The sequence below is a fragment of the Pelophylax lessonae genome (assembly GCF_965119305.1).
Source record: "Pelophylax lessonae genome assembly, chromosome: 8".
Classification (NCBI taxonomy): Eukaryota; Metazoa; Chordata; class Amphibia; order Anura; family Ranidae; genus Pelophylax; species Pelophylax lessonae.
The window spans coordinates 27,770,333-27,797,838 of record NC_138775.1 but is presented as its reverse complement, the minus strand read 5'-3'; the positions used below and the strand labels follow the sequence as shown (position 1 = coordinate 27,797,838).

The following is a 27,506-nucleotide window of genomic DNA, read 5'->3' as shown; positions in this document are numbered from 1 at the left end:
GCTGGATACACACTGTACAATTTTCTGTAGATTTTATTCCTTTAGACTTACCAAAACCATATAATATGAGGTTAAACCTAAACTCTTTCAATTTGTATGCAAATCAGACCGGACATCGCATTATGTAGTTGAATGTAAATCTAAAGGAAATCGAACAACAAAAGTTGTATAGTGTGTATCCAGCTTTATATGACAAAAAGGATAAGGGCACTTTGTTTTAAACATCTGTGCAAAATTCAGTTTACAATACTGGTACCCTTTCTGCAAAATGGGAAGCAGAGTAACCTGACCAATCAGATTGTTTTGTTTCCGAAAAACCAAAGTAACTAAAATTGAAACAAATGCTGGCATAGACAGGATAATGCTTGGTGATGGGAACAGCTGAAGGAGCCATTGTGCGAACGATAGAACGCCATCATCTCCTCACCCTCTTCGGAGAAGGCTCCCCTTCTTTCTTCAGCCACTGCTGCATTAACCCTGCGCTGGTCTTTTTGGGTGACACCGCAAACTGAGAAAGTTTTGGTGACTTCAGCAGCCCTCCTGACTCTTCTTTTTTTGGAGATTTACTTTGCAGCCATTCCAACATCTTCTTGCTGCTGGAGCTGAGCGCGGGCTCCTGGGCAGGGGGAACAAAACAAACAATATTTGAGAGAATATAATAAAAGGGTAACATCTCAGAACGGTTTGGTTACATAATGACCTTTTTGGGTTTCAGAATGATGGGAACAATGCATTCCGGGGTGTTGTTTCGGGAGTTGTTCACTACAGTGGACACGGGGTGGTAGGTGATGTTTTCAATGGGGTGAATGAGTTTAAGCGCTTCTTTGGCAGGCACCTCACCAAAATCCAGCCAATTCTGGATCTCCTCGTCTCCATCCAGTATAGCCGGCATTCTGCAAACAAAGCAAGTGACAGGAGACATGAGAAAACAGTAAACTACTAGAGAAAAAAAAAAAAAAGAAGATTTAATTAGGGAAAAGTATAGGCTGCTGTCCTTGCCCCCTGAAAATGCTAGTTTCCTGGCTTTAATTCTCTGGGATGGAGAAATATGTATAATCTCGCTTGAAGGCCTTGTACATAGGGGCTTCAGATTATATAAGAGCAGCATTTACAGTAAGCTTTTACAAGGCATTTGCAATGCACTTAAAGTGTTACTAAACCCAGGAGCCTGCAGTCACTATATCTGATCTCCCACAGTACACGGAAATGCAATTATTTTAGTAAATATAAACTGCTAAATACCTTTTCTCAGCAGTATATAGCAGTCTTGTGACTTAGTCTGAGTAAATCTTGTAGGAGGAGTTTTAATTCGCCTCTGACTGCTGCATGACCCCTGACCCTCTGTCTGGACAGTGTTGATTGGCCCTGTGCTGATCACATGCACCCTCCCAAGAGAAAAAAAAAACTCTCTAGCAATGCACACTAAACTAAGCATGTGCAGAGTGACTCCAAAGGCTCTGTCTTATCAGCAGATGGATTGGGGACAGTGGAAGAAGGGGAGGATCAGAGAAGACAGCATTGAACAGCATGTGCAGGATTAACCCCTTAGGTTCAGTGAGTATAACAAACATGCTTTACTGCATATACAGACTGATTTTACTGTTGTGGGTAAAGTAACACAAAGTTTTTAAAGTAGTTGTAAAGCATGACGTTTTTTTTACCTTCATACATTCTATGCAGCAAGGTAAAAAACCCTCAGTATGCAGCTTACCCCGCAGCCCCTTTCGGATTCTTACCCAAGCACAATCCCGTACCAGCGATGTGCATGAGAGTGGCTCTTGCCCCGTCTCTTTGCTCCTGCTGCTGTCAGTCACAGCCAGTGAGGAGGAAGTGGGGGCAGGGATGAATCCCGTTCTGTGTGTTTTATGAACCCACAGAGCGAGGCTCGGGAGCAAACATGCAGGAGTGCCTCAATAGCAGGCGGCTTTCTATGGGTGCACTCGGCGGAGGAGAAGGGAAAGAGCGCTGGCAGGGGACCCGAGAACAGGACTGGGGCTGCCATGTGCAAAACCATTTCACAGAGCAGGTAAGTAGAACATGTTTGTATTTTAAAATGTAAGCCTTTAGCATTGCTCCAAGCAGCTTTTTTTTTTTTTTTTAAAAAGTCTTTAACCAGTTCCCTACCCGCGTATAGTAAAATGATGCCAGCAGGAAAACTCTCGGGGGGATGGCTCTTTATCACGTGACCTGCTGCGTCCATTTATAGTCTGTGACATGCGTTTTCCTCATTCTAGCCACTCGTGTGTTCCCCGCGGCGATCAGGGATGAGGCGTGTCCCTCCGACACAGCCCATCCCCGATCAGGGTAAAGAGCCAATGAAATTGGCTCTTTACCACGTGACCGGCTGTCTCCAATCACAGCTGCCCACAAATGTCAAGGAGTAGCAGAATGCAATTTGGGGTGTCATTTTTGCTATGTACACATGCTATGTGTTAGAAATGTCTTATAAAATTGACAACTTTGTGTAAAAAAAAAAAAAAAGGTCTTTTCCTTTTCCAAAACTTGTGGAAAAAAACGACATGTTCAAAAGACTCATTATGCCTTACAGAATACACTTTGGGGGGTTTGCTTTCCAAAAAGGGGTAATTTTGTGGGTAATTCCGCTGTCCTGGTGCTCCAGGGCCTTCAAAAGGTGCGATAGGTCATCAGGAAATTAGATATGTAATTTATGCTCCTAGAACGCATGACGGTGCTCCCTGCATGTTGGGCCTCTGTATGTGGCTAGGCTGTGAAAAAATCTCACACGTGATATCGTCATATTCAGGAGGAGTAGCAGAATGCATTTTGGGGTGTAATTGCAAGTATGCATATGCTGCGTGTGAGAAATAACGTATGACAATTTTGGGTAAAAAAAAAAAAATCTATTTCTTATTTTCCCCAAGTATTGTGGGGGAGTTTATCCTCAGCTAGGCATTGGGCAAAAAGGGACGCGAAAAGTGGAGCAAGGAGATCCTCATTGACTTCAAAGAATTCTACTGGCAGACCATCAGGTCCAGGTGCCTTACCATTAGAGAAGATTGGAAGGAGATTCGGTGGGCGCACTAAAAAGGATCGCTACTCATTAGAAAGCCAAGGGCAACATTGTTCAATAGGAGCGACATTCCAGACTGGTCAACCGTAGAAGATAGGAAGGAGGAATACTAATTAGCATAGGACAGTCTGAATTCTAAGATGTCCTCTGGTGAGGTGAGCACACTGCTAGAATGGGATTTAATCCCTGGAATCAGCGTAGAGGGCGTGTAACGCTGAAACAATAGTGCTAAAAAGCACCCATTCTTGTCCCCCTGCTCAAAGAATGTTTGCTTACATTTAAAAACATTAAATTTGGTGACTTCAGCCAGATGTAAGTGCAGCTCCCTTTTAGCCGATTCCAGGGAATCAAAGTTGTCAGTGTTAGGGTTATAACAACCTGTTTGCTTAATCACCTTGTTCTGTAGGGACTGCACTCCCATTTGACAGCAGCTATGGAAGAAATGTAATGGCCTCTCATGTAGGCCTTAAAAGTATCCTATTCTATATCTGGAGAGGAAGATCCCCTAATTTAGATCCCAGTATTCCTGCAGAACAGGGGGTGTCTTTTCAGAGATGTCTGAATGGGAGACCCATTGAGAGCCCAGACGCCACAAGGATCAATTGAAGCGGGGTCGGGCACGAAGGACCAGCTCTAAAGGACAGTGATCAGACAACCCACTAGGCAGATAATCGGTTTCCATAACATCCGCCAAGAGGGAAGGATTGGCAAAGGCCAAATAAATATAGCAAAAGGTTTTGTATGATGAAGAAGAGCAGGAGTGTTTTATCCGTGGGATATTTCCACCTCCATGCTTCAGTGAGGCCAGCTGTCAGTGCCCAGTTGGTCAGGTCCCTCAAGAATTGCTTAACTGGGGTGGGCCTATCTAGAGTAGGGGATAGAGTAGAATTGAAATCGCCCATAAATAATATTTTAGCCGGACAGTGGGGGATAATCCTCTCCAGAACGATATATAGAAGTTCAGATGAAAAGGGAGGGGGGGAATATATAAAGCAATTATCACATACTTTTGTTGCCATAATGTCATCACTACAATTACATATTTCCCATAGGAATCTGTGTATACATGTTCAATAATACATGGTAGTGTTTTGCTAAGAAGGACAGTATGTTAGTGCAAATAAAAAAATTATCACGGACAGTACTCAATTGTCGCAAGTGCACTAATACGGCTACAATGACCTCGAGCTAAGAAGGACTGAAATCCCTCTAGCGTAATTTGAATACGTAGCATGGAAGGCCCTCTGAATCCAGGGTTTCTTGAAGGCCATGATTTTGCTGCCCGTAAAATGCATTTCCTGAAGCAGGATTATAGGAGGGTCCCGGAGTTTAAGATATTGAAATTGCAGTGCCCCTTTAATTTTTGAGTTTAAGCCACTAACATTCCACAATGTAAAAACTGGCTCCTAGATTCAAAGCAAATTTGTCAAGCCCTGCTGTAAAACAGATCTAACCCCCCCCCCCCCTAAAAAGAAAGTAATAACGCCGCTGACTAGAGCTGTACTTATATAACATGGGGTCCCTATATACATGGCTTAACTGGGCAATCAGGTTTTCCAGCACTCTGCAAGAGCAAGACACTCCAATGAAGTGATGTTGTGGTACCTTTTGCTATCTTCTATACATTTCAGGATTAGTTTCTTTTGTTTTTAGAGCTCGCTGTTTTGATGTCAGTAGCGTTATAGAAAAGGAGGAGGAGTCACAGGCACTGTGTTTGTTAGACCTCAGCCGTCTGGATGGAGGAAGAGAGATGATCTGCTTCACTGAGCACTGAGTCAACAGGAGAGCCCAACACAGCCGATACCCCCACCAGAGGAACAGAGAGAAAGACTATAGAAACAAAAATGGGTCATCACTTTCTCCTGAGAGTGGCGGCTTATTATATGTATTATTCTGCTCTGCCCACAAAACCGCAAATTGAAATTTTCAGATATGAATCAAGGTGGTAAAACATTTTATTCTGTTCTATAGCAGCTTTCCATCACCAGTAAATTGATTACTCCTTGCAGATTAATTACTCCTTGCAGATGGCAGAGGCTCTGGACATCTCTGGATAAGAAAATACTTGTTATTCACTGGACTGAGAACATTTATTAGGACGGTAATCATTATAGATCATAATATTTAGTCACATTCAGCTTGACTGATTCTGTAATGAAGATGTTTATTGGCTTCTCCAAGCCACATCTTCAGTTCTAATAAGCGGCAGGAATATGTAAGAGAGGAATTAAGGCCCCATTCAGACGGGGAGGACTCCGTCAAACGGATCCGCCTGCTCCCCGCTGAGCAGGCAGACGACAGGTCAGTGTCTGCTATGCTATGCAGAGCAGACACAGACCAAGCTCGCTGTTCTCTATGGGGCAGTCGGATGAAAACGGACCGCCTGTCCCATTTCCATCTGTCTCATCCGATCTGATCTGCTGGACGGATGGGGAACGGATTCCCATCCGTCTGTTTCTAGCAGACAAGATTGGATCAGATGCCAGTGGGTGTCAGTGGACACACGTCCGCCGACATCCTCCGCTCCATAAAGAGCTAAGGATGGTCCGATCTGGTCTGCCTGAAAAACTGACAGGTGGACCTGATCAGTCAGTCAATGTGAAAGGGGCCTAAGGGTTTCTTCATACTATCTGCATTGACATGTGTTTCTCTGAAGTGGATAAACACAGGTAACTGCTAGTGAACACAGAAAACCACTGCGCACTGGTGCAACGTGGAGAAATGCAGCACAGTGGATATCACCATCTTACAACACAACAGGGCAATGCACCATGAATGATGCTGCAAATAAAAGTTAAAAACAAAAAACAAACACACACACAAAAAAAAAAAAAAAAACACACACCTTATTGCTCCCTACCACAATGGACGCTTACACTAACCCACACAGTAAAACACTGCCTTGGTTTATTGGGCTCAACTGTGCAGAAGTCTGTATTTGATTAAGGCCCCTTTCACACTTCTGCGACTTGTCATGCGATTTAGGACTGAAAAAAAAAAAAAAATAAAAAAAAAAAATCGCATGACAAGTCGTTCTCCATTATATCCAATGAGTACCATTCAGATCTATGCGACTTGAGGTCACACCAACTTCAAAGTAGTCCCTACACTACTTTGGCACGATTTTTATATGTTTTGGAGGTCCAAAGACATTCAAGCCCAGTCAAACTCGCATCAAAAATCGCAGCAAAATAGTGTGAAAGGGGCCTAAATAAAAATGTATTTGTTTTTAATCATATAGTATGTATTTTTTTTTTTGGTGTTCTCTTGGTACTTTGAAAGTCCCTTACTTTCTTATCAAAATAATGAACTGATATCAAAACATATTGTATAGGTGAGGAATTGGGATCTTTTTGAACTAAATAGCTTTTTGTTGCTGAAAGCTTTTCTGTATTATCAGTATTTTGCCCTACGATTTCATGTTTTTTCTCCACCTGAAACAGCGGTTTTCTGATCGCCTGAACAGATACAACATAGGTATAATGGTCATAACAGGTCTTGTAGGCTGCCATTGCTGACCTCCGCCTGAAAAGGCTAGTTGGTTTGCTGTGATGAAAATCTTCTGACTTTAAAGAGACAAGTCCAACAGCTCATTCAGGAAAAGGTGACAGTGCCCAGTGGTGGACCAGCCCTGCCAGCAATGTATTCTCAGCCAACCACGCTCCCTGGCTCTCTGCTGCAGGAGATCACCCTAGGTAAGCTTTGGTGATAAAGCATACCCTGTTGGGTGATGTCACTGCCCCGCCCACATGACAGCGTGGTCTGGTAATTGGTTGATGAAGGAGCAATCAACATCATCTGTCTATATACGCTTTCCAATATTCACATGGACTATACACAAGACCTACTCATTTAGGCTTTTATACTTGCCGGTCATGTATCCAGTTCATGGCCTTGGATGCATCCACTGTAATTACTGTGTAGGAATACAGAGGCTCCCCTCCGTTGGGTGGCTCCCAGCAGTCAAACAGTCCAGCCATAGTGAGTAATCTCCTGGCACCGCCATCAGTAGAACTCTTCTCATCTGAAGACTACAAGGGGAATGCAAAAACAAGAACCATTAGTCACACTTGTTTTATGGAAGTCATTTTTAAGTGTTAGCATCTTAAAGCCAAACTCCAGCCAAAACTTGGAAAGTGCAAGGGAGAGTTAGAGCTTTGATTAGGTTTTTACTGCTCTCTGCATCCCAATTGTGGAGATCTCACCTTATTTCCTGTCAGGACAGGAAGTGAAGAGAAACTCTCCAATGGGACACAAACAAAAAGACAGGAACAGGTATAGAGTAGAATGAGGAAGGTCAGGAACTTCTGCCAACATTTCAAGCTGAACTCCAGCCTTCCCCCTCTGGCTCCTCTCCTATACTGAAATCGCTTATTTTGACTTAACTGCACACTGTGAGCTTCTCACTTTGTATATTAGATGCTAAAGCAAGTCATATAAAGCCCGCCTTATTTCCTGGCTGGAGGACGACCAGCATCATTTAGTGGTTTCCTCCCCAGCCTGTCTGTCCCTGGCCCATCCCCTTTTATTCACTGGATTTTATTTTATTTATTACAGGTACTTCTATAGTGCCATCAATTTATGCAGTACCTTACAAATGTTATACATAAACATCGCTGGCCTCAAGGAGCTTACAATCTAAAAAGGTCCCCAACTCACATTCATACATACTCATTACGGCCAATCTAGACAGGAGCCAATTAACCTACCAGCATGTCTTTGGAATGTGGGAGGAAACAGGAGTACCTGGGGAAACCCACACAGGCATTCCATTTAGGAGTTTGTTTTTGTTTCAATATATTTATTGGTTTTACCATTTAGTGTAAAAGATCCAGTGCAAGCATATAAGTCGCTCACGCAAGGGCTTAGAAATGGTCTGGTATTACAGAAGATACCATACAAATTACAAACATAGCATCCATCCATAAACAATTCTATACTATGTAAACCCAGTGACACCTCTCACACTTAAAGCAGAGTTCCGGCCACGGGGGTGAAATTTAGCTAAAAATACCCCCGGGACAGTCAGGGCTAGTACATTCCACAATGGATAGCCTCTGTACTGTCCCGGGTCGCACTTACCTTTTAGAAGAAATACTTACCTTGAAAATTTCTTCTCCAGCGCTCCCAGAATGCGCCTACACCGGCCCCGCTCGTCACTTCCGGTGCGGGCGCGTCATCCCTCCACAGCTTCTGGGCATGCCCAGAAGCTGTTTAGCAGGGAATGAGGCGCCGCACCGGAAGGGACGAGCGGGGCCGGTGCAGGCGTATTGATTCCTGGGAGCGATGACGTTCAGCTCCCAGGAATCAATGCAAAGAGGAAGTGACGGCGCGGGTCGCGGCCGCAGAGGGAGGAAGTGGAAGAAAGGTGAGTATATTTTTCTTCAATAACAAGGTAAGTAAACAAAAATAAAATTGTAACTATCCATTTGTTTTTCAGGTGACCAAGAGCAAGCGGATGGCCCAAAATCGATTATGTAGATTTTGTGGCCTGGAACTCCACTTTAAATCCTGCTTACCAGATCTCATGTGAACCCCTGTTAGAGTGGTCAACAAACACCTGTGTGTATACCGGCTCACCAGGCACAGTGGTAAGAGAAGGTCAACGTCAGATAAAACCATGAAGTACCGCAAGACCTACATGCAATTGGAGTACAGGAAAGAAAGCTTTCCCTTTCGTATGTCATGAATCATACATTCCTGTACTGTGCTCCCAGCCAGGATGCTCTACACCACATGTGTCAAACACAAAGCCTGTGGGCCAAATCCGGCCCTCCAGGCCATTTAATGTGGCCCTCGTACCTCTCCTGCAGCTGCAGGAGAGCTCTAGCCCCCTCTCTTGTCCTCCCCCAGACCTTGTACTTTCTGCTTTCCAGCAATGCCTCCAGCTTCTTCCCAGCAGAACCTCAAGGTAAGGGGGTGCACTGAGATGTAAAGTAGGGTGGGAGACTTAACTTCTGATGGTGGGGAGGCTCTTTACATGTTATGCAAGGTTAGGGGATGCTCTGGACATCTAGTTTTACAGATACAACTGGTCCTTTTCAGGGCAATCATATTGCAGATGCGGCCTGCGATTAAATTGAGGTTGACACCCCTGCTCTACACCGTCACACCGGAGGGTACTGGCCACACAACATGAGCTCCAACCCCAACAGACACCACTCTACTCTGCAGCGTGATGTGATAGTGTCATCGCCGCCGCCATGCCCACCGCATCCGACCCAGTGTGGCTTTCTTTCCCGTACTTCATCTATTGCATGTAGGTCTTGCCAGTACTTTATGGTTTTATCTGACATTGACCTTCTCTTACCACTGTGCCTGGTGAGCCGGTATACACACAGGTGTTTGTTTACCACTCTAACAGGGGGTCACACGAGATCTAGTAAGCAGGATTTGAGTGTGTGAGGTGTGACTGGGTTTACATCAGGATCTCCTACCTATCACAATGGTTGTGGGACTATCTGCACTGGATTTTGGGACTTTTACATAGGATTAATGGACAATTTTTTCACAGCGCTGCAATATTTTTTGCTTTATAATTGTTGTGTTTTTGTATCATGAATGCTGTGTTTAGCAGCTTTTTGAGTTTTATTCTGGCGCAGATTTGTTTTCAATTCAATTCTATACTATGGAGATAGTGTCAAGGAATAATAAATGCTGAAGAAAAAAAAAAAGGTTTTTGTATAAACCTGAAGAAGGAGAAGCCGGAAAAAGAGGGAAGAGGAGAAAAAGTCTAGTGAAAAAGCCCGTACAGACGATCAGAAAATCCTAAGAAAAATACCGCTTTCTAAGCGATTGATAATCTGATAGTTCGTACACAGCTTTCGAAAGCCAATCATGACAGTTTATCCAATCTTATCTGATGGGACAAGCAAGAAAATGTTTCTAGTACGATACTAGATCGTACGATTTTCGTGTAATCAGTACAGTTGTTGTTTGAAAATGCAACACAACACTGTACATCACTTAAAAAAATTTTTATTCTGTCGAACTAGAGTTTTCGTAACTTTAGTAAACTCTTCATTTTCGATAGGAGATTAGCATGCAAGAAAATAAAACCGGACGATCATTCGTACGATAATCTCTTTGTGTGTACCAGGCACTAGGGTAAGAAAAGAAAGGATGAAAACTCAGACTCTGAAGCTTCGCCAATGACAATCAGATAAGGCCTGAACAAGCCAGTTGAAGAGAAGGAAATTCATAGGAGATCCATCCACTAGATCTTGAGAAATTTGGAATGGGAATCATTCACAATACTGGATATATCAGCTCCTGGAGCATTAGAGCAGTCATACGTGACTTCATCCCTTGGAAGGCAATGTGCGGGGTCTTCCAGGCCTGTGCTATGGTCTGTTTGCCAGAGATAAAAAGGTAAGTGGCCAGCTTCTGCTGGGGAGCATATAGGCCGGGTATCAGGCAATGCAAAAGTGCCAACTTCATTTCTGCGAACTGTTAGATGGAACAGGGTCTGGAGCAGGCCGAAGACCCAGGACCAAAACCCAACCAGTCTGGGACAGGACCACCAGGTATGCAGGACATCCCCCCCCCTTTATTCATAGTTGCGAAAGCATCTGTTACTACTTCCTGGGTAGGCATAATTCAGGCAGGAACCCAGTAGCCTCTGAAAAGGACCTTAAAATGCAGCTTCAAATGTATTTGTATTAGAGGAACATTTTGCAACCGGTTTCCAAGCGGACTGAATCCCACACCCTCAGACTATGCAACATCATGGGGCTCAAAGAGGGGGCGTAACTTATGGGGGAGCCAGTGCAAGGCCTGTATTGAAGACGGATCACAGTTGGGCAATTCAAGCAACATTCAAAGAGGGACATCCAAGACCGTGGGGAGATCTGTGCCACCATATAATTACAAGAGACGTTAGGAACCCCGGCAGGAGTTCTTTTAATCATGGAAGCTAGGCATCACATGCAGCCATTATCAAGGGAGGTCTTTATGCAAATGCAATCTAAGAGCACATACTCCTCCAAACTGATACCAAACTATCAAAGCAAATTAAAAAAATTTGCATAACTCCTCCCAAGAGCTATCTCTCTCTTTGCACCAGGACTAAAGGCTTAAGAGGAATACAGAGAAAGGGTGCCGAAATGTTTTCAGGAAGCTTTGAACAGCCCCCTGCTGGCCCCCCTCAACAGCAAAGATATACCTGCAGTGCATAGTGAATCACAGAAGAAGAAGGTAACAAGATAATTGAGTGATTTCGGGTAAATACCTGTTCGGCTTTAATTGGTGGGAAATATATATAATATGGCTGTTTTTCACCGTCCTGCCTTCTCCACTCAAAGAATCCATCTGCTAGAATCACACAGCGCTTTCCTTTAAAGAGCGGCCCCTGTGAAGAGACATCTAGAAAATTAGAGACTGTATCCGGAGCACCTTTTCTAAACTAAAGATCAGTTCACAGGGGTGCTTACCACCCCCTTTCCCTCCTACCACATAAATCAGACAACACAAGTAGTGAAAGATCCACATGGAAAGAAACAATATTAGGCCATTACGATTAAAACATAGCATACCAAGTAGTAAAGCAACGGCTACAGCAGCCAGGAAGAAAAAAAGAAGAAGGTCCCACAACTGAGGTTTTGGGTGATAAAACAACCCATTCTCAGGAAGTGTCACCATTTGTGCTGTGCTATATTGACATGATACGCTATATTACCAAAAGTATTGGGAAACCTGCCTTTACACGCACATGAACTTTAATGGCATCCCAGTCTTAGTCCGTAGGGTTCAATATTGAGTTGGCCCACCCCTGCAGCTTTAACAGCATCAACTCTTCCTCCACCCCAATCTCGCTCATTCCCACTATACTGCCAAAAGTATTGGGCCACCCCTCCTAATTATTTCGTGGAGAGGGGGATTATTGCGTGGGTTTGTTCCAGTGAAGGGAACTCATAAGGCGTCAGCATACCAAGACATTTTGGACAATTTCATGCTCCCAACTTTGTGGGAGCAGTTTGGGGATGGCCCCTTCCTGTTCCAGCATGACTGGGTTCCAGTGCAAAGCCAGGTCCATAAAGACATGGATGAGCGACTTTGGGGTGGAGGAACTTGACCTCAACCCCACAGAACACCTTTGGGATGAATTAGAGCAGAGACTGTGAGCCAGGCCTTTTTGTCCAACATCAGTGCATGACCTCACAAATGCGCTTCTGGAAGAATGGTCAAACATTCCCATAGACACACACCTAAACCTTGTGGACAGCCTTCCCAGAAGAGTTGAAGATGTTATAAGCTGCAAACCCTACGGACTAGGACGCCCTTAAAGTTCATGTGTGTGTGTAAAGGCAGGCTTCCCAATACTTTATATGTATGTATGTAGGCGAGATGGCCACTCTATCTACCTGAACATACACTGGTGTTTTCCCCACCGGGGTATATTTGCCTGGACACCCTATGGAGTTTTCCATGGCTTGCCCCAGAATCGGCATGACTACCAGACATTGCTTACTGTATTCTACAGATGCTTAGCTGTTTTTTACCACTGGCCTCTCAACATTCTTATTTGTATCTCCGTGAGAGATAGGGACCTTCTGGTTCCAGTTTATGTAGACCCTTTATCGGGTCTCATATAACATAGTACCATTCAAGGTCATTAAAGGCTTCTAACTATATAGCATGATACAGACCCCTGAAGAAGCAGCTCCAACTAGGCTGCGAAACATGTTGGGTTAATTTCCGAGGTCCTGCACATCGGAATAGCTATATATCCATTATCGCCTATTTTTTGTACCTCTGTAATGGACTGTATGTATTTCACAATGTGTTATATGTTCCCCCTATCTGGTTTTACAATGTTAAAATAAAATACTCGATTTTACTATTTTTGCTATTGTTTTTTCTACGGTACCCTTAAAATCCCACCAGCCCTCTCTTTCACTCTTTACCTCTCTGTCCTGACCTTTTCTTCTCCCCTCCCCCATCCCTATAATTTTCCCCTCTTGTTTTTCTTGTTTTCCTTTTCCTTTTTTGTCCCTTCCCTCCTCTTCCCCTCCCCTTCCCCCATTTCTTTCCTACCTACCTTCTAGTTCTTTCCCTTTTCTCTTTTCCTTCCTTCCCTTTCGCCCATTCTGGGTTTGTCTCATGTTTTCTGGATGGTGGCCCGGACACCTCGAGCCCCCACCCATTCCTTTGGTAGGTCCTTCTTCCTACCCATAATTGATTATTCAATTGGGATGTTGGTACCCTGCTATAAGTTTTGTACATCAAACACTCTAATTTCATGTATGTATGTATGTATGTATGTATGTATGTATGTTCTTGTGCAGAGACACTGGCTAGATCAGGCAAACGCAAATCTCTGGCCTTCTCCAAGAGAACAGACACTAACAACTTCAGGATGCTTTTTAGAAAACTAAAAGAACTCTCACCTTGTACAAGGTTTTCTCAGCCATGGTGTCGCTGCGGCAGTTGCTGGTGTTGTACTGCATTTTGGAGGGGTCGGTCTCAGTGAACCAGGAAGGGATGAGACCCCAGCGCATGGCAGCAAGAACTCGCTCTGATGATTGAGCATCCTTCAGGCAGAAAAATAAATCATAAATAATTATATCATTAGTTTAACAGGGGATTCAAAGAGCAATGCAGAGTAATGAGTAAAATCAATCAGTAATCTGCTCTAGGCAGAATAGACTGATACTGTGCTAATGTTAGAAGTGCCCAACAGTTTACTTTAAAGTGTATGTAAACTTAAAGCGGAGTTCCAGCCTAACCGCACACTCACCTGTCCCACGGTCCAGCGATGCGCCCTCTTCTCCCTCTCTGCTCTGCGGCGCCGGCATCACTGATGTGGGCACCCGGGTGTGACAGTTTGCGGCTTCACAGCCGGGAACGCACTGCGCATGCGCGAGTTGCGCTATGCGTCGTGATTGGCCGGCAATCTTCTGGGACCTCCGACATGTCCCAGAAGATTGCAGGGAGGGAGGGAGAGAGGATAACTTCCGCTCAGGGCGCCGCAGCGCTCCGAGCGGAAGTGGGAGCGGGTACCTGTCAAAACTAGGTACCCGCTCCCCCCCCCAAAAAAAATGACATGCCAAATGTGGCATGTCAGGGGGTTAGGACTATTTAAAGCGGAAGTTCCACTTTTGGGTGGAACTCCGCTTTAAGTGCAAACATTTTACATATGGCATCCTAACCGTCCTTAGATGTGCGAACTGCAATTGTTTATCTTTGTCCTACCTTGTGACCCTGCAAGTAACGCGCTTCCTGTCCTAAGATGACAAAGCTCACTCACTGTACTGTATAGAGGAGTGTTGTCAATCTGTGACAGAAAGCTCTTTAGGACCACAAACAATTCCCCTTCTCTTCTCTATAACACAACATTTACACTGTCAATGTCAGTTTTTCAGGCGGACCCGATTGGAAGACCCTTATGTGTCTGTTTACACCTACCTACCTCCAATTCACTAAAAAAAGAACGGAAAGGTTCCCCTTAGGCGGATCAGATTGGAGGGGAGTCGGCTGTAAACCAACAGCCAGTCTGTGTACATCCAACCGGACATAGAGCAGAGCGAGCTGTGTCCGTGTCAGCTCTGCATAAACAGTGGACACAGAGCTGTCATCCGATCAGCGGACAGATAGTTACATAGTTAGTGAGGTTGAAAAAAGACATCAGTCCATCCAGTTCAACCTATGATGTGTGTGTGTGTTTGCTGTTAACCGTACATTGTATACCCCTGTATGTTGTGGTCTTTAAGGTGCCCATCTAATAGTTTTTTGAAACCATCAATGCTCCCTGCTGATACGACTGCTTGCAGAAGAGAATTCCACATCCTTACTGCTCTTACAGTGAAGAACCCCCTGCATATTTTAAGGTTAAACCGCCTTTCCTCTAGTTTTAGTGAGTGGCCACGTGTCTTATTGTATTCCCTTTCTCTGAATAGTTTGTTCCATATGCTAGGGTTGCCAGTACAGTATTTGTACATTGATATCATATCCCCCCTCACTCGTCTCTTCTCCAGAGAGAATAAGTTCAGTGCTTGTAGTCTTTCCTCATAGCTGATGTCCTCCATTCCCCTATTTTTGTTGCTCTTCTCTGGACTTTCTCCAGTTCCAGCACATCCTTCCTGAGGACCGGTGCCCAGAACTGGACAGCATACTCCAGATGTGGCCGGACCAGAGTCTTGTAGAGTGGGAGAATAATCTCTTTATTTCTGGAGTGAATCCCCTTTTTTTTTATACATCCCAGTATTCTGTTGGCTTTGCTTTCAACGGCTTGGCATTGCATGCCACTGCCAAGCCTGTTGTCTACCAGTACCCACAGGTCCTTTTCCATCCTAGACTCACCCAGAGGTTCCCCCCCTAGTGAGTAGCTTGCTTTCTGGTTTCTGGCCCCCAAGTGCATTACTTCACATTTTTCAACATTAAACCTCATCTGCCATGTAGTTGCCCACCCCATTATTTTGTTCAGGTCCGCTTGTAAGGTTTCCACATCCTGCCCAGAAGATATTGGCATGCTTAGTTTAGTATCATCAGCAAATACTGAGATTTTACTCGATATCCCCTCCTCCAGATCCTCTGGTGAGCAAAGTGGATTCTGCCCCGTGTGAAACAGGCCTAACTGAACTCTGGAAGATGTGCCCAAAAAAGGCAGGCAGAAGACAAGGGACTACTTACCAGCATTGCCTGTGGTCTTCCTGTAGCTATCACTTACTTATCCTGTATCTAGGCGTGGAGGTGGCCATCTTGACACATCCTCCAACAAGAGAAGTAGTGAACAATACAATAGGGACATCACCAACTTTCACACCAAATCTTCTGTCAGATAGAGGCAACTGTGCCTTAGATCTCACACTGCAAATATACAGCTAGGAGGCTGTGGACATAGGAGTGCCTAGGCACATTCACATACCAGGAAGTGCACTGCTATTTTTTTTTTTTAGGCACTTTTTAGGGTTCCGTTTTTTTCCGAATGGCACAGGTATGCCGTTCCTTCAGAGCACGCGAGTTGGTGATGTGCAGACACACCGGCTTGATCAGGCAAAAGCAAATCTACAGCAATTATCTCCTAAAGGGTGCACGTTTAGAAGATGTTTGAAGTACCTATAGGTAAGCCTTACCTGTAGGTACAAATTTTGCATGGAAGTTTACTCCCACTTAAAAAAAAAAAAAAAAAAAAAAAGGAAGAAGTGCACTTATGCTTTTTACCCCCTTCCCCTGACAAAAAGCACACCTTCCCCCTCCACAGATGAATACTTACCTCAATTTGATGCTGAAGGAGGAGATAGAGAGCCTTTCAGGACAGTGGGTGGAGCTACGCTCTCTCCAGGTGCTGTCCTGAAAGGCGATTTGAGAAATACAATTGGATTTCACATGTTCTGGGACTTGAGGTCTCACAAGTCAGATCCCAAGATGCACAAGTGTGAAAGGAGTATAAGGGATACTACACTTAATCTTAAGCCCCGTACACACGTACCGATTGTCGGCCGTAAATATTCGGCCGAGCGATCGGCCGATTGTCGGCTTGTTAGTATGATCCTTCCGACAACCGACAGCGACTTTTCGGCCGAACAGAATCGGGTGTGCAGGCTATAAAATTTTTGTTGGCCGTCACCAGAACGGCCGATTGTTCGCCAGTCAGTACAGAATTCGGCCGACAGACAGCAGATTAGCAAGACTGGGCATGCTCAGAAAAGAAAAAGCACAGGGAAAGTTAACCATCACATGACATCACTTCTGCAGTCGGCTGTTGTTGGCCGACAAAATTCGTGTGCAGTCTTTAGCACTTTACAGCCGACAGGACAGCACCGGACAAAAGACGGCCGATCATTCGGCCGACATTCGGTACGTGTGTACGGGGCTTTAGACAAAAAGGCAAGAGGCGGCTATTAGCCTCAGCTGTCAGGGCAACTTATGATACGTCAGATTCCCTTCTACAGTTCCCTGACTGTCATACTGATTCTCTAACCTTAATATTCTGAGTCATTTACTGAGATCAGTAGTTGTGACATCAGCGGATACTTGTTCCAGAAGAGTGACCCCCCCATGTTTTAATAAACAATTTAAGAAAAAAAAAAGAAAAAACGCCAGCATTTCATTCTGAAACCAGCTGTGTCATGTCGGTCCTTGCGGTTGCGGTTAATGAAACCATATCACACACTTAGTACTGGTCTTATTATTTTTCGTGCCGGGTCACACTTGTGCGATGCGGGAAGGCTGTGAATTCGCAGCCTGTTCCCGCATCGCATCCGCACAAGAGACAGTTCACACTGCCATATGCGATACGCAGGGGGTGTCAATTAAATGTTAACAACACCCCCTGTTTGATCGCATATCACAGTGCAATCTGACAGTTCACACAGGATCGGATCGCACAAGTGCGAACCACTGTGCGATCCGATCCTGATGCGGCTGAAAAAAAAAGGGTCCTCTGCGTCTTTTGTGCGGGTGCAGTGCGAATTTCAGCCATACAAAGTGTATGGCTGAATTCGCATCCGCACAGGAGATCGCATGTAATAAAGGAGCAGTGCGCTCCGATATTACATGCGATCAGCGCACACGCACTAGTGTGAACCGGCACTTAAACCCAAGAACAGCTGGTAAGGCAGCTACAGAACCTGACAAGCAGAGCTCTCAATCGCCTCAATCGAACGCTGGCCATACACTTATAGATTTTTTGATGAGCATAAACATCCAAACATACATTCAATGAATGGACAAATGTTGTTCAAAAATGGTCTTTTGCTTTTAACATTCAATTTTAAAATGAATGTAATTTCTGAATGATAACCACATACACTGCCCAAAAATTTGTTAGAGCGATAAAAGTCTTCCTTTCTGCCATTTTGAATTTTCCCGTCACTGCGGTCCAAAACAAACATCGATTTGACCCCACTAATGATTAGAAAAATCGAATGAATGTTCTTAAAATAAAAATTTTTGAACTAAAATCTATACGTGTATGGCCAGCCTAACATGGTTAATGTATTACCAATTAATAACATTATTGATGATCACCTTCTGGAAATGCTTCAAGGACAGGAGGACGGGGCTGTTGGACTGGGGACATTTGTTGTAGGATGGCTTGTACTTGTCAGAATCGCCGTCCCGCCACCCAGGACGCTTACTTTCTCCCTGTTTGTTTCGATATTCACAAGCTTTGCTGACGTCGTCTGGTGCCAGGGTGCAGGCTGTGCGTCCACACATCTTTGCTGCAGCTTTACAGAGACCTGAGCAAGAGAAAAAAAGAATGCTGACCGTGAGATTTATCAGCAAAATGAAGCACGGAAACATGGATGGATGGATGGGGAGGTCGCTTTGAATATTAACCCTTTCACTGCCAGAACAGTTTTTTCATTTTTTGTACACGTTTAAAAAAAAAACAAAAAAACATTTTAGCCCTGAAAACTACATTAAACCATCAAAATATGATATTATTCTAAAAGCAGACACCCTAGAGAATAAAACAGTGGTAGTTGCAATTTTTGATGTCACATATTAGGGGGGTCGATTGATATTGTTTTTTTCAGGGCCGATACCGGAATTTTGGCCGCCTTTCAGGCCAATAGCCGATATCAGATGCCGCTATTCAAAGTTTTTATTTAAAGTTTTTATTTTTACACTGTCCTCTTAATTTTTCTATTTTTATTTAAACATCCCTTGTGACAGTATTGGGCATGTGACAGGTACTCTCTATGGAGGGATCTGGGGATCTATAAGACCCCAAACCTCTCCTCTGCACTTAAAATCATTCAAAATGCTAAGTTTGACTGTTGTGAATACGGTCATTTCTTTTTTAACCTGGCGCTTTTTAACCACTTTACCACTAGAGCATTTTGCTGTCTTACTTCTGGGCCACTTTTTGCGATTCGGCGCTGTGCGACTTTAACTGACAATTGCGTGGTCGTGCGACGCCGTACCAAAACAAAATTTACGTCCTTTTTTTCCCACAAACAGAGCTTTCTTTTGGTGGTGTTTGATCACCTGTGCGATTTTTAATTTTTGCGCTATAAACAAAAAAAGAGCGTTTATTTTGAAAAAATAACAATATTTTTAAAAAAAATTTTATATGAAATTCCCCCCAAAAAAGATGTAAAAACCAATTTTTTTTTTTACATTTTTGGCCAATTTGTTTTCTGCTACATATGTTTGGTAAAAAAAAAAAAAAAAAAAAAAAAAAAATCGCAATAAGCGTATTATGATTGGTTTGCGCAAAAGTTATTGCGTTTACTAACTAAGGGAAAGACTTCTGTCATTTTTGGTGGGTTTTTTTTAACGCGTAATGGCGGCAATCTGCGATTTTTTTTGCGGGACTGCGACATTGCGGCGGACAGATCGGACCCTTGACTGACATTTTTGACACTTTTGGGGGTACCAGTGACATTACTGCAGTAATCAGTGCTATATATATGCACTGTTACTGTAAAAATGACACTGGCAGGGAAGGGGTTAATTTTATTGGAGAGGGAGGGGTTAATGTATGCCTGGTGCTTACCAACGTGTGGGGGGGGGAGGTGACTGAGTGACAGAAGGACAGATCGGATGTTCAGCTATGCTGAACACTGCAATCTGTCACTCCCGGTCACTTAGGAGATCCGCCCGCTCTGTTTACACAGGCGGGCGCATCTCCAAACTGGATTCCCCAACGATCGCCGCCGCTCCTCCCCTGGCCCGACTCCCGCTGTGAATGAAAACAGCGGGAGCGCGCCTCCGGCGGCGCGCGTGCGCCGCCTACAGGGGAGGAGTCTAGCGACGTAGGTCTACGTCGCTAGACGATAACGAGCCACTGTGCCGCAGTAGCAGCACAGTGGCTGGAGCTAAAGTGGTTAAGGCTCCAGTAACCGGAAGGGATGTCATGATATCGCTTCCGAGTTACTAGATTGGAGACCTGATCAAAGCCGATTCCGCTTGTTATTACAAGAAAGCCGACCATCCGCTCTAAAAAAAAAAAAAGAAAAAAAAAAAAAGAAAAAAAAAAAAAAAAACAGTACAGATGCATGCATCACCGCAGTACAACCCATTGAAGCAATATTGGTAAGTTTGTGACCGATACCGATTCTTTAAAAAAAAAAAAAAAGTGAATATCGGCCACACTGATAAAAGTTCGACCCATACACGATATTACTGCAAAAGTCTAGGAAAAGAAAACTTTCAGTAAAATATCCACTAACGTTAATTTTAGGACACACATATGCAATAAAATTACCCAATTTTTCGGTAAAATATAAAAGACCCGGTTGCGCCAAGTAAATAGGGGGGGGGGGGGGGGGGTGCGTGTTGGTACAGTGTTGCCTACCGGAGTAATTGTCACAGCACTGACAGCTAAAAAAAGACCTGGTTGTTGAAGGGTTATACTGTATACAGGCCGGAACTTTACAGGTAACAATGTGTCTGTCGGTTTATGTAATATATCATTTTTTAAATCATTACAGGAAACATTGTTTAAATTCAGCTCCCCAGTCAGTACAATATCCCCCGGGGACACAGCTCAGACACGGCCGGCTGAATGAAATAAACTACACCTGGGTTCCCGGCAGAGTCCACCACAGGCAGGGGGTTAGAACCCCAGGGGCACTCCACACTGACATCCTTGCTGTGTGATCTAACATTATAAACCAGGAGGAAAAAGGGGAGTGGTCTACAGCAACCAGGTGCATGATTTATAGCAGAGCTTGACAAATTTTGCTTTGAATCGAGGAGCCAGCTAAAAAAGTTAGGAACCAGGTAGGAGTTTCTTGTAAATGTTCCCGAAGGAGAACTTCTTCTTTAACCTTTTCACAGCCAGAGCTTTTTTGCCACCACTGCCACTAATCCCACCCCCTTCACCACCACCACTAATCACCCCCCCCCGCCACTAATCACCCTCCTCACTACCACCGCCCCGCCACTAATCACCCCCTCATCACCACCGCCCCGCCACTAATCACCCCCCCTCACCACCACCACCACTAATCACCCCCCCTTCACCACCACCGCCACTAATCACCCCCCCCTCACCACCGCTACCATTAATCACCCCCCCCTCACCACCATCACTAATCACCCCCCCTCACCACCACTAATCACCCCCCCTTCACCACCACCATTAATCACCCCCCCCCCTCATCACCACTGCCACTAATCACCCCCCCCCACCACCACCGCCGCCATTAATCACCCCCCTCGCCACCACTAATCACCCCCCCTCACCACCACCGCTGCCACTAATCAACCCCCCTCACCACCACCGCCACCACTAATCACCCCCCCCCCCCTCACCACCGCCGCCACTAATCACCCCCCCACCACCAACGCCACCACTAATCACCCCCCCTCACCACCACCACTAATCAACCCCCCTCACCACCGCCGCCACTAATCACCCCCCCTCACCACCACCACCACCACTAATCACCCCCCCTTCACCACCACTGCCACTAATCACCCCCCTCACCACCACCACCATTAATCACCCCCCTCGCCACCACTAATCACCCCCCCTCACCACCACCGCTGCCACTAATCAACCCCCCTCACCACCACCGCCACCACTAATCACCCCCCCTCACCACCGCCGCCACTAATCACCCCCCCACCACCAACGCCACCACTAATCACCCCCCCTCACCACCACCACTAATCAACCCTCCTCACCACCGCCGCCACTAATCACCCCCCCTCACCACCACCACTAATCACCCCCCCTCACCACTGCCGCCACTAATCACCCCCCCCTCACCACCACCCGCCACCACTAATCACCCCCCCTCACCACCGCCGCCACTAATCACCCCCCCTCACCACCGCCACTAATCACCCCCCCCCCCTCACCACCGCCGCCACTAATCACCCCCCCTCACCACCACCGCCGCCACTAATCAACCCCCCTCACCACCACTAATCAACCCCCCTCACCACCGCCGCCACTAATCACCCCCCCTCACCACCGCTACCATCGGCTGCCACTAATCACCCCCCTCACCACCACCGCCCCCAATCACCCCCCTCACCACCACTAATCACCCTCCCTCACCACGGCTACCACCGGCTGCCAACTAATCACCCCCCTCACCACCGCTACCACTAATCACCGCCACCACTGATCACCCCCCTCACCACCACCGGCTGCCACTAATCACCCCCCTCACCACCACCACCAGCTGCCACGAATTACCCCCTCATCACCACGGCTGCCACTGATCCCACCCCCTTCACCCCCACCACAGCTGCCACTGATCTCATCCCCCCCACCACCCCTGCCATGGATCCCATTCCATCCCCCCATCACTACCACCACCACCACAACTCATTCCAACGTAATGCTCCAGGGGGTCCATGCCTCACCCCTGCACACCTGGATAGGAGGGGCGGCGGAGTGGCATATAGAGGATCCAATCCCCTCTTCGCTGCAGGAAGAAAATGGAGGGGATCAGTTCCTCTATTTGCTGCCCCCCTTATCCAGGTGTACAGGAGTGACGAATGGGGTTGGGTCACCCCGGGGGTCAGGGGGGCCCTTCATGGTTTCTTGCCCTGAAGTTTCTAGTTATGCCTCTGGAAATCAGACACCCTAAACTAGAGAATATATTGGTGGTAGTTCCAATTTTTTATGTCACATTACCACAAAGGTCTAGGAAACACGAAAATCTCAGAAAAAGTAAAAAACACATTTAAAGTTAATTTTAGGGGGCACAAAAAAACACAAATAATTACCCAATCTTTTGGTAAAACATAAAAGCCGAGGTTGCACCGAGTAAATAGATACCCAACATGTCAGTAACCTATATTTTACATAGGCGACGCTTTAAAAGCCCCCTAGTTTAGCGTTACAGAGGACATCTGGTGCTATAAACATTTCTCTCATTCCGGCATTCGCTGCGATATGTAATGTGTGTATTACAGGTGTAGGCACCCCGCTGCATTCATTTGTACATGAATATATGTGGGGGGGGCCTCAATTATTTGGTTTGGGGGGGGGGGGGGGGTTTATGTGCTTGGGTGTAACTAATTTTTTTACAATAAAAAAATTACTTTGAGACATCAAGACCCTTCCTGTCTCCCCTGCGCTCCACTGACTGGAACGAACGCACATCGCACTGCATTACATTCTTTCCCGGCCATGATGGCCAGTGAAACAGTCGACTCCTCCCTCCCCCGCTCCCCCTACCTGGCGGCACCCGCTATGCCGGTCCCACAGATGAGCAAGCAGAGACCAGGATACCTAGCGGGGGGAGCGCGCACGTTGGGTGTGGGCAGCTTTCAGACAGAAGCACAGGCGCCAGGTCAAAACTTCTTTACTAGGAGTAAGCGATTTACATCATGAAACGCGTCAACCCGACACGTCTGTTCGTGCATTGTACTGTCTGTCTGCTGTATCTATGAAGAATAAAGGAGTTCGATTGCTTTCATCTTAAAACACCTTGAGTGCGGTCTCTATCTTTTGGAAGTTTCAAAACTTCTTGTTGCCATGGTGACCGGGCACCTGGGGTTTCTAGTGTACAGTTAAAAGATAAAATGTTTTTTTGGGGGTTTTTTATTGTGGACAGAGAAAAGAATGTGTGTCTGTGCTTCTCTATGCAATTCAGACAGATCATGGCTGGTCGCAAGGGCCAGCAGGGTGCTGTACATGGCTTCCAGAACACATCACAGCCCCCGGCCTCAGTACCTCCCATCAAGAGCCTTCAGTCCTGATGTAAGCAGTGGGCTGGTTCTTGGGAGGAGTTATGCAAATAGCAGAATGCCTTGGGGGGGGGGGGCAGCTGTACTGCCTTGCATGGCAAAGTGTACAGCTGTAATGTACAGTTGTTAAGGCCGACTACAAGTCCCAGCATGCAAGGCTGCACGGTACTGTACTATAGGAGGAGGACTACAAGTCCCAGCATGCAAGGCTGCACGGTACTGTACTACAGGAGGAGGACTACAAGTCCCAGCATGCAAGGCTGTACTGTACTACAGAGGAGGACTACAAGTCCCAGCATGCAAAGCACAACAGAGAAGGACTACAAGTCCCAGCATGCCAGGCTGTACTGTAATACAGAGAAGGACTACAAGTCCCAGGATGCAAGGCTGCACTGTACTGTGCTACAGAGAAGGACTACAAGTTCCAGGATGCAATGCTGCTCTATAATACAGAGGACTACAAGTCCCAGGATGCAAGGCTGCACTGTACTATAAAGAGAAGGACTACAAGTTCCAGGATGCAAGGCTGCACTGTACTACAGAGAAGGACTACAAGTCACAGAATGCAAGGCTGCACTGTACTACAGAGGAGGACTACAAGTCCCAGCATGCCAGGCTGCACTGTAATACAGAGAAGGACTACAAGTCCCAGCATGCAAGGCTGCACTGTACTAAAGAGAAGGACTACAAGTTCCAGGATGCAAGGCTGCACTGTACTACAGAGGAGGACTACAAGTCCCAGGATGCAAGGCTGCACTGTACTACAGAGAAGGACTACAAGTCACAGAATGCAAGGCTGCACTGTACTACAGAGGAGGACTACAAGTCCCAGCATGCCAGGCTGTACTGTAATACAGAGAAGGACTACAAGTCCCAGGATGCAAGGCTGCACTGTACTACAGAGGAGGACTACAAGTCCCAGCATGCAAGGCAGTACTGTACTACAGAGAAGGACTACAAGTCCCAGCATGCAAGGCTGCACTGTACTGTGCTACAGCAAAGGACTACAAGTCCCAGCATGCAAGGCTGCACTGTACTACAGAGAAGGACTACAAGTCCCAGGATGCAAGGTTGCACTGTACTGTGCTCAGAGAAGGACAACAAGTCCCAGCATGCAAGGCTGCACTGTACTATAGAGGAGGACTACAAGTCCCAGCATGCCAGGCTGCACTGTACTACAGAGGAGGACTACAAGTCCCAGCATGCCAGGCTGCACGGTACTGTACTATAGAGGAGGACTACAAGTCCCAGTATGCAAAGCACTACAGAGAAGGACTACAAGTCCCAGCATGCCAGGTTGTACTGTACTGTGCTACAGAGAAGGACTACAAGTCCCAGCATGCAAGGCAGCACTGTACTACAGAGGAGGACTACAAGTCCCAGCATGCAAAGCACTACAGAGAAGGACTACAAGTCCCAGCATGCCAGGCTGTACTGTAATACAGAGAACGACTACAAGTCCCAGGATGCAAGGCTGCACTGTACTGTGCTACAGAGAAGGACTACAAGTTCCAGGATGCAATGCTGCTCTATAATACAGAGGACTACAAGTCCCAGGATGCAAGGCTGCACTGTACTATAAAGAGAAGGACTACAAGTTCCAGGATGCAAGGCTGCACTGTACTACAGAGAAGGACTACAAGTCACAGAATGCAAGGCTGCACTGTACTACAGAGGAGGACTACAAGTCCCAGCATGCCAGGCTGCACTGTAATACAGAGAAGGACTACAAGTCCCAGCATGCAAGGCTGCACTGTACTAAAGAGAAGGACTACAAGTTCCAGGATGCAAGGCTGCACTGTACTACAGAGGAGGACTACAAGTCCCAGGATGCAAGGCTGCACTGTACTACAGAGAAGGACTACAAGTCACAGAATGCAAGGCTGCACTGTACTACAGAGGAGGACTACAAGTCCCAGCATGCCAGGCTGTACTGTAATACAGAGAAGGACTACAAGTCCCAGGATGCAAGGCTGCACTGTACTACAGAGGAGGACTACAAGTCCCAGCATGCAAGGCAGTACTGTACTACAGAGAAGGACTACAAGTCCCAGCATGCAAGGCTGCACTGTACTGTGCTACAGCAAAGGACTACAAGTCCCAGCATGCAAGGCTGCACTGTACTACAGAGAAGGACTACAAGTCCCAGGATGCAAGGTTGCACTGTACTGTGCTCAGAGAAGGACAACAAGTCCCAGCATGCAAGGCTGCACTGTACTATAGAGGAGGACTACAAGTCCCAGCATGCCAGGCTGCACTGTACTACAGAGGAGGACTACAAGTCCCAGCATGCCAGGCTGCACGGTACTGTACTATAGAGGAGGACTACAAGTCCCAGTATGCAAAGCACTACAGAGAAGGACTACAAGTCCCAGCATGCCAGGTTGTACTGTACTGTGCTACAGAGAAGGACTACAAGTCCCAGCATGCAAGGCAGCACTGTACTACAGAGGAGGACTACAAGTCCCAGCATGCAAAGCACTACAGAGAAGGACTACAAGTCCCAGCATGCCAGGCTGTACTGTAATACAGAGAAGGACTACAAGTCCCAGGATGCAAGGCTGCACTGTACTGTGCTACAGAGAAGGACTACAAGTTCCAGGATGCAATGCTGCTCTATAATACAGAGGACTACAAGTCCCAGGATGCAAGGCTGCACTGTACTATAAAGAGAAGGACTACAAGTTCCAGCATGCCAGGCTGTACTGTAATACAGAGAAGGACTACAAGTTCCAGGATGCAAGGCTGCACTGTACTACAGAGGAGGACTACAAGTCCCAGCATGCCAGGCTGCACTGTAATACAGAGAAGGACTACAAGTCCCAGCATGCAAGGCTGCACTGTACTAAAGAGAAGGACTACAAGTTCCAGGATGCAAGGCTGCACTGTACTACAGAGGAGGACTACAAGTCCCAGGATGCAAGGCTGCACTGTACTACAGAGAAGGACTACAAGTCACAGAATGCAAGGCTGCACTGTACTACAGAGGAGGACTACAAGTCCCAGCATGCCAGGCTGTACTGTAATACAGAGAAGGACTACAAGTCCCAGGATGCAAGGCTGCACTGTACTACAGAGGAGGACTACAAGTCCCAGCATGCAAGGCAGTACTGTACTACAGAGAAGGACTACAAGTCCCAGCATGCAAGGCTGCACTGTACTGTGCTACAGCAAAGGACTACAAGTCCCAGCATGCAAGGCTGCACTGTACTACAGAGAAGGACTACAAGTCCCAGGATGCAAGGTTGCACTGTACTGTGCTCAGAGAAGGACAACAAGTCCCAGCATGCAAGGCTGCACTGTACTATAGAGGAGGACTACAAGTCCCAGCATGCCAGGCTGCACTGTACTACAGAGGAGGACTACAAGTCCCAGCATGCCAGGCTGCACGGTACTGTACTATAGAGGAGGACTACAAGTCCCAGTATGCAAAGCACTACAGAGAAGGACTACAAGTCCCAGCATGCCAGGTTGTACTGTGCTACAGAGAAGGACTACAAGTCCCAGCATGCAAGGCAGCACTGTACTACAGAGAAGGACTACAAGTCCCAGGATGCAAGGCTGCTATGCTCAGGTGGCCTAGAAGTTGTATTCCACCTCACACAGCCCAGTATGCTGGGACTTATAGTCCCCCCTCAGCTGTGTCTTGCAGTTTGGAATGCTGAGGTTACATAATAAGAGCTGCAGAGAGTCTCCTCACACCCAGCACTCTCAGTCTCAGTCTCAGTCTCGGAGTAGCACTGACCTGTACGGGGAGGACACACCGAGTCTCTCAGGTGACATCACACCGCCATGTTCCCGCATCTGGCGGCTTCTCCTCCTCCTCACAGGGAGACACCACAGCGTGACGTCACCGGCTCACGTGCTC

At 46.3% G+C, this 27,506-nt stretch overlaps 1 protein-coding gene across 1 annotated transcript; it reads right to left on the bottom strand.

Moving 5' to 3' along the window:
- Positions 1–202: 202 nt before the first annotated feature.
- HMCES (5-hydroxymethylcytosine binding, ES cell specific) lies at positions 203–27,506 on the bottom strand. Its single transcript, XM_082265512.1, has 7 exons — positions 27,384–27,506; positions 18,002–18,213; positions 13,420–13,563; positions 11,262–11,381; positions 6,902–7,062; positions 701–893; positions 203–616 (listed from the first exon to the last, which is right to left on the bottom strand). Exons 2-7 carry the CDS (start codon positions 18,188–18,190, stop codon positions 416–418), a joined length of 1,008 nt encoding a protein of 335 aa, XP_082121638.1. The 5' UTR covers positions 18,191–18,213; positions 27,384–27,506; the 3' UTR covers positions 203–415.

Coding starts and splice junctions, on each gene's coding strand:
- HMCES (XM_082265512.1), bottom strand. CDS start 18,190: ATGTGTGGACGCACAGCCTGCACCCTGGCACCAGACGACGTCAGCAAA. Junction 11,382..13,419: donor CTGAGAAAACCTTGTACAAG/GTGAGAGTTCTT, acceptor GTCTCTTCACAG/GGGCCGCTCTTTAAAGGAAA. Junction 7,063..11,261: donor CACCAATTAAAGCCGAACAG/GTATTTACCCGA, acceptor TTCCCCTTGTAG/TCTTCAGATGAGAAGAGTTC.